The sequence below is a fragment of the Choloepus didactylus genome, chromosome 3 (genome assembly GCF_015220235.1).
Source record: "Choloepus didactylus isolate mChoDid1 chromosome 3, mChoDid1.pri, whole genome shotgun sequence".
NCBI classification, from domain to species: Eukaryota; Metazoa; Chordata; class Mammalia; order Pilosa; family Megalonychidae; genus Choloepus; species Choloepus didactylus.
This window is the reverse complement of record NC_051309.1, coordinates 119,338,371-119,353,160: the sequence shown is the minus strand read 5'-3', so window position 1 is coordinate 119,353,160 and position 14,790 is coordinate 119,338,371. Positions and strand designations below refer to the sequence as shown.

General features: G+C 40.0%; 1 protein-coding gene across 6 annotated transcripts in view; it reads right to left on the bottom strand.

Annotated features, from left to right (window-relative positions):
- Positions 1 to 12,827, bottom strand: part of SEC24B (SEC24 homolog B, COPII coat complex component) — a 124,446-nt gene extending 111,619 nt beyond the window's left edge. For 2 of the 6 annotated variants that reach the window (XM_037830441.1, XM_037830442.1), the window contains exon 1: positions 12,509 to 12,820. In XM_037830441.1, coding sequence (XP_037686369.1) covers positions 12,509 to 12,632 — 124 coding nt within the window. In that variant the 5' untranslated portion in view covers positions 12,633 to 12,820. Of the gene's footprint in view, positions 1 to 12,508 lie in introns of all 6 variants that reach the window. The other 4 variants (XM_037830444.1, XM_037830445.1, XR_005215940.1 and 1 more) reach the window with 3 other exon arrangements.
- Positions 12,828 to 14,790: the final 1,963 nt, after the last annotated feature.

Here is a 14,790-nt window from a genome sequence, read left to right as displayed (position 1 = left end):
CTCATTTACAAATGGTTACAATGATTTTTATGTTATTTTACTCCATTAAAAAAAAAGTGTGTGGGGAGACATTGTATGTTACAGTTTTGCATCAAGAGGTCATAAAAGAGATTAGTCAGGACAGAATATGGTATTACTTCAAGTTGCCTTTTAATGGCAACAAAGTTCTGAAGGGGACAAAGTGAATATGTGATACTTTTCTTAAACATTTTTTTTTTTTTTTAAATATAGGCGCTCAAATTTTCATTTCCTCAAGAATGCCACCTTGTTATATAGTTATCTCTTTTTAGTTTTTAGTGTACTGAAATAGCTAGAAGGAAATACCCCAAACTATTGAACTGCAACCCAGTAGCCTTGATTCTTGAACATGACTATATAACTATATAGCTTACACAGTATGACCATGTGATTGTGAAAACTTCACACTCCTGTTATCCAATATATGGACAGATGAGTAGAAAAATGGGAATGAAAATTAAATGAATAATGGGGGGGATGGGATGTTTCCGGTGTTCCTTTTTACTTTTATTTTTATTCTTACTTTTTATTTTTTTTGGAGTAATGAAAATATTCACAAATTGCGGTGATGAATGCACAACTATATGATGATACTGTGAACAACTGACAGTACACTTTGGATGACTGTATGGTATATGAATATATCTCAATAAAGCTGAATAAAAAAAAGTGCCACCAAAAATGTTTAACACAAAAGTATCCATGAGCATAAAAAGGTTGAGAATCATTGTACCACACACACCCTTACCACACTCAATTATTCTCAAACTATGCTTCCTCATATCTGAACCTTCACCCAGACTCTTCACTCTATCTGGAAACTTCCAAATTTCCTTCTCACCCCATACCTAACTCTTACTCATTCTTCAGATCTCAGCTCAGCTTTTCCTCTAGAACACATTCTCTAACCCTCCAAATGAATACTAAATGACCTGCCTAATGTTGCATCCATACCATCTTGGACCCCTACAACACTGTTCATATGGAACTATAATTGTCTAACTGTAAACTCTGTAAGTAAAGAAATTTGGTCTATTAAGCTCTCAGTTCCACTTATCCCTAAGGTTTATTAGCATAGTACCTGGCTCATGGAAACCAATACTATAGTATTAAAAAAAATAAAGCTGAGTAACAATCATGGAATAATCCAATAACCGGCATTTACCTAGTCACAATGTATCAACAAGGAATACTATAGGATACTTTAAGAGTTTTCACTATATAAAGTAATTTATATGCAAGTACAAAGATAAATACAGAGGTCTGATTTTTTTTCCTCCCATATGTTACCCTTTTTACTCTGTAGTAGTTCAAGAATACGAACAGTATTCATAACAAAGGGAAATTAAAAAAACTGTATTTTTATTACATCTCATATGTTTTGATAATGGCACTTTAAAAAAATCTTACCAGATGACTTAGTTTCCTGGCTGCTAAGACAAATACCATACAACGGATTGGCTTCACCATACAATTTACCGGCTCACAGTTTTGAGGTTAGAAGTCTAAAATTGAGGCAACAGCAAGGCAATGCTTTCTCCTCTAAGACTACGACATTCTGGGGCTGGTTGCTGATGATCCTTGGGTCCTTGGCTTTTCTGTGCCATAGCAATGCACAGGGCAATGTCCCCTCCTTTCTCTTCCTGGTTCCAATGACTTCCAGCTTCTTCATCTCCACATGGCTTTCTCTTCATAAAGCCTCCAGTAGTAGGATTAACACAATTCAGTTGGCTATAAACCTTAAAAATAAAATCTTCAATAGGTCCTATTTACAATGGGTTCACTTACCCACAGGAATGGATACATAATTCAAGCTACTACAGTCCACCCTCCAGACCTCCAAAAGATATGTTCTTCCTATATGCAAAATACATTGATTCCATCACATCCCAAAAGCCTTAAATCATTTCAGTAAAAATGCTAAGTCCAAAGTACCATCAATCAGTTATGGGTGTGGTCTGTCTTGGTGCAAAACACCCCTCCATCTGTATATCTATGAAACCTTGTAAAAAGTTATCTGCGTCCAATAAACGATGGCAGGACAGGCATAGGATAGACATTCCCATTCCAGGAGGAAAAAAACGGAAGGAAAACAGAGGTCATGGATCCCAAGCAAGTCCACAACCCAGCAGGGCAAACTCTGTTAGATTTCAAGGTCTGAGAATCATTTCTGGATTGATGCTTTGTATTCTGGACCTGCTGGAGTGGCAGCCCCACCCTTTCCAAGGCTTGCACAGAGGTCAGACTCTCCTCAAACACTGGATAAGTGCCACCCTCTCCAAGCATCTGGATAGCGGCCAGGTTTTCTGCAAATGCCAGGTAGAGACCCCACCACTTCCAAGCATTGGGCTGGCACTCTCCCTGAACACTGGCCCATCTCCTCCAAGATGGCCTGCCCCCTCCCAGTGCAGGGGTGAACACTCAAATTTTCCACACACAAGTGGGTCCACTCTCTTGGCCCTAAGAGATCTTTTCAGTCCAAACCTGTTTCCATGGTTTTGCCCTTGAAGCCATTCTTCCTTCAACAACTTGTTCCTTCTCTGTCCCATTCAGTCCAGGCTGGTAGTGCATCTATTCATACAAATTTTGCAAAAACCTTTTCAGCTTTGCATGTAGTTCAAGGAAGTCCAAACCATCAGACAAAAGAACTTTCCACAGATCCTTCTTGGATAACTGCATTTCCAATCTTGACTTCTACTGAAGTGGCTGACTGGATCCATGTTTAGGAACATCCTCTCTGGCAAAGGATTGTTTAGTTAAACCTTTACATGGAGCTCTCTCCTCTGGGACTCACTTCTCAGAAGCTCGGGGAGGTCTCCAAGAGAGCTGTCTCTGGCCCTGGTCTCAGAGTACAACATCTGGATAGGCTGAGAATATTCAAAATCAACAATTTCTGGTTTCTTTATACTTAAGAGTTTAGTTCTCGGTGTATCCCTTTGCTATTGCATTTTACTATATGCTGCAAACAGAAACCAGGCTGCATCTTCCACATGGCTTAGAAATCCCCTTAGCTAAATATCCAAGTTCTTCATGTACAAGTTATGCCTTTCATCCAACATCAGAACACAATTTCAACAAGTTCTCTGTGACTTTATAACAAGGATCGCCTTTCCTCCAGTTTCCAATAACACACTGATCATTTTCTTCTAAGGCTCATCAGAGGTACCTCTAACAGTCTTATTTCTACCAACAGTCTCTTCAAAGCAATCTAGGCTTTTTCTATCAACCACCTCAAAACTCTTCTAGCCTCTACTTATTACCCAATTCCAAAGCCATTTTTAAGTATCTGCAATAGCATCTCCTCACTTTCTGGTGCCAAAAACTGTCCTAGTTTCCTGGCTGCTAAGACAAATATCACACAATGGGTAGGCTTAATCAAAGGATTTGTTTGGCTCATGGTTTTCAGGCTAGGAGAAAACATAAACTGAGGAGTCACTAAGGTGATGCCTTTTCCCTTAAGACTGTGGCATTCTGGGGCGGGATGCTGGTGATCCTTGAGTTCTAGGCTTTTCGGTCACATGGCAATACACATGGCGATGACCTCTCCTTTCTCTTCCAGGTTCTGATGACTTTCAGCTTCTTCATTACCACATGGCTTTCTCTTCATGAAGGCTCCAGTAATAAGATTATGGCCCAACCTCATTCAGTTGGGCCACACCTTAACCAAAAACAGCATCTTCAAAAGGTCCTATTTACAATGGATTAACAACCACAAGAATGGATTAAGATTAAGAACATGCTCCCCCCGCCCCACCTTGGGGCATAAAATTCAATCCACCACACCACTTATATTAGTTTCCTACTGCTACTGTAACAAATTACCACAAATATAGAGGCTTAAATAACACAAATTTATTCTCTTATATTCTGGAGGTCAGAAGTCCAAAATCAGTTTCACTGGGCTAAAGTCAAGGTGTCAACAGCAAGGCTAGTTCCTTTTGGAGGCTTTGAAAACAAAACCCATTTCCTTGCCCTTTTTAGTTTCTAGTGGCCACCTACATTCCTTGGTTTGTGTCCCCTTCCTCCATCTTCAAAGCATATCACTTCAACCTGAACTTCTTTTGTCACACTGCATTCTCCACTGACTCTGACTCTCCCCCTGGATAATCCAGGATAATCTCCCCATCTCAAGATCCTTAATTTAATCACATCTTCAAAGCCCTTTTAAACATAGAAGGTAACATTCACAGGTTCCAGGGATTTGCACTTGGCCATAATTCAGGAGCCTTTATTCTGCCAACCATACCAGGTGTCAATGGCAGGTTTTCACACAACTCTGGAAACAATTTGAAAATACCACCGATTTTAAGATGCACTCATATTTCAGAGGTAAAAATGTGAAAAAAAAAGTGTCTTAGAAACAAGGAAATTATTTAATTATTGTATCTAGCAAATAGCCTAACACATTGTCTTACAAATAAGCAGTAACAAATAATCACTGAAAACAGAAAAAAAATCAGTTACATGCAACATCTGAAAGAATTTTACACTCCTAGCTTCAAGTGAGATATGTATAAAAGAAGGAAATGATTGCTCAAACAGACTAATCCACTCACTGGTAGCAATCTGCCTTGAGAAATAAAGATTTTTAACAAGTAGTCTGTATACTTTTTCAATGGAGCTGCTTATCTGGTCAGCCTGACTGACACTGTCAGGTACCAGCTAGATAAAGCCTTTGATTTTCTATAAGCATCATAAGCAAGACTAAATTATCACAAGATCCATAAGGATACATCCACTTCAGTGATACAGCCTTCCAGACACTGCAAATATCTGATTCTATTCCTGCTTTAAACAAACCTGACATGAAAATCAAAATTTACAAAACAAATATTCTATATAACATCTAGTCACTTTACAAAAAAAAAAACAAAAAAAACATAGGATCCTTTAAATAAACAAATTTCTGTAGGGCACACGAAATATGATTTGGTTTGGAAAATTTCAAAGCCTTCTGAATTCCCTTCATCCCACTCGCACGTTCTCTTGATTCATGACCAATGCAACCATAGTACTTTTTAACAACACTCTTTACCACACAATCTCAGTGGCTCCCTGTCCCTCCAAATAAAGTCTAAACTTCTTGGGCTAATTTTCAAGAACCTCTGTAAACAGTCCCCACATACCTTTGGAAACTATTCTTTTATTAGTACCCTTGCCCCACTCAAAGTATACTTTCTTATTCCTTGTCTTTCATTCATGAGTTCTTACCTGCTCATTCAAAGTCTACCATCATTTTAGATCTAGCTGAAGTTCTACCTTAATTCTCTTCTATTATACCAACCAAAAAGAATCTTTCCCTCTTCAGAACTCTTAATATCATTCTCAGAGGACTTATCAAAGAAAGATGATTCATTGCCTACATTCCTCTTCTCCTTCACTAGAGTGCAGAGAACTCCTAGAGTGCAGAGAACATTCATGTTTGCACCCCCCTGAGTACCTGTCACTACACAAATAGGACCCAAACATAATACTTGCTAAGAACTGTGAACTGAACTTATATACAACTGTTGAGATTACATATCTATTGCATAAAATAAGGTTCATAAATTTTAAGATCAAAATAGATAGTGTAGGAGAAAAGTGTAGGAACAAAGTTCTTAAGAGAGAAGGAATGGAAATCTGCACCCAAATAATCTAGATTCATCTGAAATAGGGCAAGAATAATAAGCAGGAAGGTTGAGAGATTTGGTGGTGGTAAGTTTCGTACATTCTCTTCAGACTGCTTTTAATTTCTTTGGAATAAGATCATTAGTGAAAAGGGAAAGGGGAGAGAGGATGTTGAGGTATGAGAGAAAAGGAGAAGAAGAGAAATAAGAGTAGGGAAATAGAGAGGGCTGCTAATTGGTGTACAGAGCTCACTTGAGAGACGCTATCACAAATTTAAAGTAAGGAGAAACCTCAAGGAAAATAAACCATCAAAATAGGATTATGCCAACATATATAACCATTTCATAGGGGAAAAAAAATAAAAAAAGTTACTGACCATAGCATAAACATGCAAAAATGACAAATAAGTAATAATAAAAATATAACAAGTCACACAAATAAGGTTATAATAGTACAGTTTCCACTATGACACAATTATGGTTGAGAAAGAGAAAACAAATTAAAAGAGAGAGAGAACAAAAAATGGTGAAATGTCTCTAATTCTCAAATCCTAAAATTTCCATAAGCAAACATGATTATTCCCCCATGACAGAGAACCATCATTTTTAATATCAAAGATATTTGTTCCATTAGTTTTTTCCTAAACTGAATTTCAATACTTTTTTTTTTAAAGTCAGACTACAAGTCTTCATAATCTTAACAAGAACCTCAAGGTCAGCAAAATACAATCTCCTCTACTATACTGAGATAAATTTATACTAACTTGGAGAGGCAGAATTAGATCTAAGAATGTAATTCATTCATTAATGAACTCCTAAGAAATAGGCCTACTTATCTAATCCCTCTCCCTACATTCACTTACATCTTCTGTACAATTCTAGAAAACCTGAAAACAATTAAACCTACCTTCCAGCAAGCTGAGGTAGATAGCCTATTAGAGAAAATCTTTCAAGAATGGGTTGGAAGGAGGGAGGGAGGACTGGACAGTATAAGAAAAATATAAAAAAGACAAACAGTGATCGAACCTTAAATGCAACGGGGAGAGGGGGGGCAGAGAGAGGAGGCAGCTGACACAGAGATTCCTGTCAGTGGTCAGTCTTCAAAAGCAACAATGAATGCAAAGCCAAGTTCCTTACTCAGTGGAGGGCCTACAATGTGTTGCCACAAGGAGTATCATGAAGAAAACCTATGGCCTTTCCCACTGGAGAACTTACAGCCTAAAGGCAATGGAATGAAGGGGTCTATCACTTGCTAAGCACCTACTAGGGCAAAGTACGTTAAAAATATTACCCCATTTAATGTAATCCTCCAACAACCGTACAAGAAAGACATTATTATCCCTTGCAGGTCAGAGATGTTTAATAATTATCTCCCAAAAAACCTGGGCTGTATCAAAACCTGCATCCTTCTCACTAGCCCACACCTTCGGGATGAATCTGAGTGTGCTTAGCCTTTGGAAATAGTGGCTTCCCCAGGACTGAATAATAACGTGAAATGCTCTAATATACAGCACTGACTGTGATGATGCCCTCATTTCTAGGAAGTCATCGAAGGTTGGCACAAAATCTGTTCTATTTCAATGTCTTTAGCATCAAATACTTCAAGGTTTACAGATGAATTAGAAAGATGATGTTAGCTGAAATACTACAATCAGTGGCAATGAATGTGGTTTATAAAAATTATTGCAGATGTGCTCTCAGAAACCTGAGGTGAGGGAGAAGGGGGAAGGGGAATGAAAAGACACTGCAAATATCTAAAGCAATACATATAGCAATAAAAAAAATAAAAATCCCTGAAAAAGGCAATTATTTATACATGGAGTGAATGCATTTTTATTTTTAAGACCCTTGAAATATTTATATCAATCAGCTCAGAAGGAAATGATGTATCCAGATAGTTACATTATCATCATGGCAATATTTTCATGAGAAGATAGGCTGCTTCTAGAGGAAGACTAGAAACTTGAGACACAGATGCTGCTTTGATTAAAAGGTACTTACTTTAGACACACTAGGGAGATTTATCATTTTAAATTGTACATATGCTCTCAAAGTTGAAAGGTTTCCTATAACTGACCAGAGAGTATTGCTGAGAGAATGGTTTATTCATTTATTTCATTATTCTATAATGAACTCCAATAATTCCCTTTACTATCTCACCTTTCTTGCATTATTGACTATTAAAATGATAAAACTGCCAATAGTACCAGTCTTGGAAAACACACAGATGGAAGGAAACACATTTTCATCTGAAAATGAGCACTATTTGCTTCCTAGCAGTAAAGTTAAAAAGCAGTGGTTTATTGTTAAACCTGGTGCCTGTCACAAAGTTTTGATGGAGGACTCACACTGCCCAATTTAAAAATGTACTACAAAGCTACAGTACTCAAAGCAGTGCGGAAATGACACAGGAACAGGCAAACAGACCAATGAAATAGAACTGAAAGTCCACAACTAGACCTACATATCTAGAGCCAAATGGTTTTTGACAATGGTACCAAGTAACAAATGGTGCTGGGAAACCTGTATATCCACACGCAAAAGAATGAAACTGGACTCCTATCTCATACCATATACAAAAATTAACTCAAAATGAATCATGGACCTTAATATAAAACTCTTAGAAATTAAGATAGGAACAAAGCTTTACGACCTGAGACTTGGCAAGGGATTCTTAGATATGGTATCAAAAGCATGTACAATAAAAGAAAAATAGAAAAATTGGACTTCATCAAAAGGACATTATCAAGGAACTGAAAAAACAACCTACAGAATGGGAGAAAATAGTTGCAAATCACATATCTGAGAAGGGCTTAATATCCAGAATATATAAAGAACTTCTACAATTCAACAACAAAAAAGACAAACAACACAATTTAAAAATGGGCAAAGGACTTGAAGAGACCTCTTCCCAGAGGACATATAATTGGCCAATAAGCATATAAAAAGATGTTCAGCATCATTATCCATTAGGGAAATGCAAATCAAAACCACAATGAGACATCACTTCACACCCACAAGGATAGTTATTATTTTAAAAATGGAAAATAACAAGAGTTGGAGAGAATGCAGAAAAATTGGAACTCTTAGGGCACTGTTGGTGGGAATGTAAAATGGCAGCGCCACTGTGGAAAGAAATATGGCAGTTCCTCAAAAAGTTAAATACAGAATTACCACATGATCTGGCAATTCAGGGTTAGGCATATTTCCAAAGAAAGTAAAAACAGGGTCTCAAAGAGATACCTCTACACCAATGCTCACAGCAGCACTATTCACAATGGACAAAGGTAGAAACAACCCCAAATGTCATCAACAAAATGAATGTATATACAAAATGTCATACATACACACAATGGAATATCATTCAGCCATGAAAAAGAATGATGTTCTGAGACATGCTGCGCCATGGAAGAACCTTGAAAACATTACAGTCAGTGAAATAAGCAAGGCACATAAGGACAAATATTGTATGACGTCACTTAAATGCAGTATCTAGAAATAGCAAATTTGCAGAGATAGATTAAAGGTTACCAGGGGATGGAGGGAGGAAAGGAGAGATTTTCCTAGTATTTATAAACAAAAATGCACTTTGAAAAAACACTTTTAAAAGATCCCTTTCAATTAAAGTCAATTGGGAACAATTTTGGAGTCCCACCATCATTACAAGGATATTATTTCACTCAGTTCTCTGTCTGAGGACTCAGCTTTGGAAGGAATTTCAAACGGCATAGTAAGAGCAAAAGTTGAAAAATATTCAGCAAACACTTCATATGCAAACACAAATAAATTTAAAAGTTCCATCTGCTGCTCAATGAAAAACTGAAGTGTAGAAATACAACCCTAAGGAAGTCTGAGAGAAAGATTTCGCAGACTAAAAGAAGTCATTTTCAAATAATTGGGAAAAAGGGTGTCAGCAATTAAAACTAGAAAACAAGTAAAAGTGTTAATGAAGTCTCAGTTTTATGCCTCTATTCCCTTCCCTCCCCAAATATATCAAAGTTTCTAAAAATAAACTTCTTAGAGTATGCTAAGAGAAAGAGATCTGGACTTGGAATTAGGAGGACTGAATTGGACTTCATTTAACAAATGTTTAATGAAAACTTATAACTTGCCAGGCATAGTTCAGACCCTGAACACAACGGTGAACAACAGACAGACAAAGCAGTAACCCTCATGAAGTTCACATTTAAATTGGTGAAAAACCAAGTCACTTAATCTTTCTGAATCTTGATTTCATCTGTAAAATCAGGCAATTGGATCTGGTGATTTTCAGACTGTGTTCCAAAAACAACTGGGCCTCCACCTCTAGTTTACCCACAACTGCTTTGCTTTTTTCTAATTGATCTAGCAGGGCTCTAGCAGGGCTCTATACACATTTCTTTTGGAAAAACAAATTTGTTTTTTAAAAAGTTTAGTAACCAAGGAACTAAGTGATCTCTAAGGTACCATTCCAGTTTTACAATTCTGTCATCTGTGACTTTTCCATACCCATAGTCCTATTTCTTTTTTGCCATGTCTAGAATTCCAGAGATAGATTAAAAAGCAACCCAGCTTATGTGGGACTAAAGAATAAATCAGAAACCCAAATGACTGCCTAATCTTTATCTACAGATGCCAATACTATATAGCAAAAAAAAGTTTTTCTAAAATTAGCAAATGCAACAAAAACAGAGATTTGATCTTGTTGTTTCTCTACTTAAACCACTCCCTTCCACAAAAACAACAAAATTGTCCCTAGTTCTTTATTTTATCTTTATTTCCAAATTTCTTATCATAACATTTAAGACCTATCTAAGACCTGGCCCCTTTTCATTCTTCCTTTCAATTTCAATGCCTTGGCTTTCCCTACTCAGCAACTTTTGTGTCTTTTTACTGCTTAGATTCTAAACGTACCTTAGAACTTTACATTTCCAGATTTTTGGTCAAGCAGTAACCTGTGCTTATAGAAAGCTTTTCCCTCCCACCCCTACTTGTTAAATTCCTCAAGACCAGAAACAACTTAAATGTCAACAAAATACAGGTCAGGTTAGAAGAAAGGAAAGGCTCTTCCTATCTTATCACCACGTGAGTATCGGATGCATAAGCATGCAGTTAAGTGTTGCTGAAATGAGTTGATTACTGCAACTTTAAAGGAAAGTAATGACTACCAACAGTAGAAATCAAGCATCATCTCTATTTGTCTTCAAAATATGTGACTTGATTTGTTCTTGAAGATTTAATGTTCTCATTATACAACTGGCTAAGCAAATATCCTCGTGTTCCTTGAACATTCACAAAATTTATAAGGCCAAGATAAATATTTGCAAAGTTAAGAACTATTCACCAAGACAATTCATACCCAGAAAATTAAGGAAAGATAATCCTTGAATCACCGTTAACACAGGTTTACAATGGAATAAAAGATTTAGTATCTCTTTCTAAATTAGAGTGTGTTGGTTCCTTCACACACAAAGCTGTTTTCAAAACAGACAAAACCAAACCAAGAAGTTACAAGAATACAAACTGTTCACAGGTAATATCTTCATGTTCAGGACAGAGGTACAACACCTACAAAACCCATTGTAATAAAATGACTACTGGAAGTAAAACGTAATATTGACAAGTATGGCTGATCCAAAGAATATTAAGGCTAAACCATCACCTTTGAATTATGAAAAAATGTGATCACTTATTCTCAGGATAAATGATAAACTTCATGAGTGAAAAATATCAGATGTAAAACTTAGATATTGGCTTACATCCAGTAAATTTTCATTAGCGAATTGGATACAATAGGCCAGTCAGACAGTCATTTCAAGAGTACCAGTGTAGTTTTACTCTCTTACACAAGGTATACATATTTTTCTAAGGTATTCAGTTAAGTACTTTCCAGGGTTCTAATCTGACATACTATCAAGTCTATAAAGACAGCACCCTTCCCCCCACCTATTCCCACCCCGGTCCGCTCAGATCCATGAACATTCCAAATCGCAAGATTAGGGAATGGATATCCTAGAGACGATCATTTTTCAGCTGAAACTCCTCCATACTAAAAGCCTTAGCATGAAAAGCAGCTTTCACGTTGCATTGGCTGCTGCTGGTGTAAAGGCCCTGACTCAAAGAAAAGCCAACTCTGGCACGTTTTGTATTTTCTGAAACTGAAACTGGGAAAAACACCCAGATCTAAAAGTATTCGTTTAAATCCGTTTGACACCTGCTGCCTTTCAAGCAAACTCCGAAGGCTTAAGCAGCAGCGACAGCAGAAATGACAGATCTGGAGGCCGAACTGGGTCAGGGTTACAGTTACACTTATGTTGCATATTTACACCCTTTTGTCTACAAACTTGAGCGCTAACTTAAGTTCCCTCCATGGCAGCGTGCTCTCTGGGCCGCAAAAATCAAAGCAATTTTCCTAAGACAGAAAGAACACGATCCTTCCTGCCCAACGGCTACACCCGCCTTCCTCAGACCACGCACCCTGCGGTCTCGGCTCCCAGCCCGGTCTCTAAGCAAAAGGGTCGATCGAAGCAACTCTCCCGCGTGCAGGCTGCGTAACAGGGATTTTACCTTGTTTGTCGATTCCGCTCTTTCTACCGCCCCTACTCTCCGCCGCGGTTTCGGGCCCGGGGTCACATTACATAAACATCCCGGGTCCCGACTTTTCCAGGCAGGCCCCCGCCCCCAGGCCCAGAGCGCCCCTCCCCACGCGCGTCCCGCACCGCCCCTCCCCCCGCGTCCGCGCAGCCCCGCGGCCTCCGCACCGAGCCCCGGCGGCCACCCGGGCCCCCCGCCCCACCGGGCTCGCGCCACCCCCCCCCACCGGGCTCGCCCCACCCCGATCTGGCCGCGCAGGCCGCCCCTCTGGTTCTAGGCCCCGCCGGCCACCTCGGCCGCCAGCCTACCGTTCTGCTGGTGCGGCGCTGGGCCAGAGCCCGCGGGCGCGGCGACTCCTGGGGCAGCGGCTCCGCCGAGCTTGGGCAGAATCCGGCCAGCGCCCGGGTGAGGGGACCCGGCGGGGCCCGACATGACGCGCGGCTGGCGGCGGCGGCTCGGCTTCGGGGAGGTAGGCGGAGGGAAGGGAAGGCGGGGCCGCAGAGGAGAGAGGAAGAGGAAGGAACGCGCCTGTCGTCACCAAGGGAGTGACCCGGGGACCCGGGCTGGGCGCCGGCGCTCGGCCGCCGTGGCCGCGGGGATCCCGGCCCGCCTCGCGCTGCCCCGCGCCCCTCGCCCCTCGCTACCGAACTCTCACTTAGGGTCGCCGCCCGCACGCGTGGGCCTGGCGCCTCCGCAGCGCCCCCTGCAGCCTGGAGCAAGGCGCGCCCAGGCCCGAAGCGAGGCCATGGTCTGCGGCTAGCCTGCGGGTCCCCGCGTCGGTTGCCCGGGCCCGGGCGGGACCGCAGTCCCTTTGAGGCAGGAGGAAAGTTCCTTAGAAGGAGGGAGGTTCCGTGGCCCGCCCCCACCTCGGGCGGAGGCTGGAAGGGCCAAGGGGGACCGAGGGGCGCGGCAGTGTTGGGAGAGGGATTGGAGGACTATGGGGTGATGTACAAGACCCAGGACAGCGCCAGATCGGACTGACCCTCCTACCCTTCCCCCCTCCCTTGAAGAGGAACTCTGGGTGTTTTTTGTTTGTTTTTAATCTTGAATTTTGTTTTCCTTAATATTCATTCCAAGGGAGATATGGCACTCAGGCTCTCTGTGAGGAGTATATCATTCCTGGACAAAGGAAGAGAAAACATTTCTTTTAATATAAACGTGAACCTCAATAAGAATTGCACTATTCAAAACTTTTTCACTCACTTAAAGTATCTGGGGAAGGGGCCAGGAAAACGGAGTAGGGGAAAGCTAGAAGACTGTCTTCCTCAGGATTGTTGCTCATCATGTTGGTGTTCAGAGGAGGAGCTGTAGCATCCAGAACTGAGCTTGCCTTGTCTGCATTAGTGAAATCTTTGAATCTCCCTGGCCTGTCGCAGCGTGTTAACTGCCAAGCCCTGGACTGTTACCCAAGTCCTGTTACCGTCTTGGGATTCTGGTTTTGCTACCGTCATTCTGTATTGGAAGTGAAATTGCTCACAAACATTGAATTGACATCTGGTAAGATGAGATTTCTGGAGCGATAAGGAATCTAATTTACTAAAAGATATTACAAAGCATAATGTGTATTGTAGTTCTAGAATAATGTAAAGCTCTTTCATTGTTGCCATGAATTAATGATACTTGGTGCTTTAATGCACCAAATGAACTATAAACAGGATTTTAGTAGTTGGATTTGTACCTTTGAGTTCTATATTTTCAACAATACATCATACTCTATATATTCAAAAGAAGCAAGTCTTTTTCCTCAGCAGTTCCAACTTCTCCACACAACCCCCACCAATCCCCATGAGCAATGGTTCACACTATTTCACCAAAGAAATTACGCAGTTACAGGTTCCAACAGTTCCCAGGAATGTTTTGAAAAACGGCTTAGAAAAAAGGTTTTGGATTAAGGGATAACATTATGTGAGTAAGGAACATATTAGGCAATTGGCTTTCTGCCCTTGGAACATATCCTCTTGGCTTTAAGATGTCCGTTTTAATCAGAAGTATATGGAATAAAGGTGAATCTTTTCTCTTTAGGGGAGACTCCTAAAGAGGAGAACTGGGACCCTGGGACTGGGATAATAGATCTTCCCCACAACCTTCATTGCCTAAGCGGTTTCTTGTCTACTAATTCACCATAGTATTTTTCTCCTATATTAATAAGAATATTTTGCACGACAGATCTATAACCTTCATGAAAATGTTATATTCACTCTTGCTTTAAGTCCCACCAGTGCTGTGAAGAAGTGGAAGAAACGGATGAAGGATTGAGTGAATTACTAAGTACTGTGTGCTAGGCACTGTGCTACATACTTTAGATACATTTTTCCATTTAATCCTCACGAAGTCCCCAAGGGATATTTTAATTATCCCCATTTTATACATGAGGAAACTAAGGCTTATATAGAGTTGGGGTAATCTCAGTAAAACTCATGATCCTGTGATTCCTAGATCCAGAGATAAATCCAAGGTTTATTTATTTCCAAAACTTTTGCTCTTTTCACCACAACTCTAATGAGTCAGTTTACATTTTTCTTCATTAAGTTATGCTAATTTTGATGTACTATTTTGCTTCTCAAAGGATTTTCAATTTTATACATTTAGG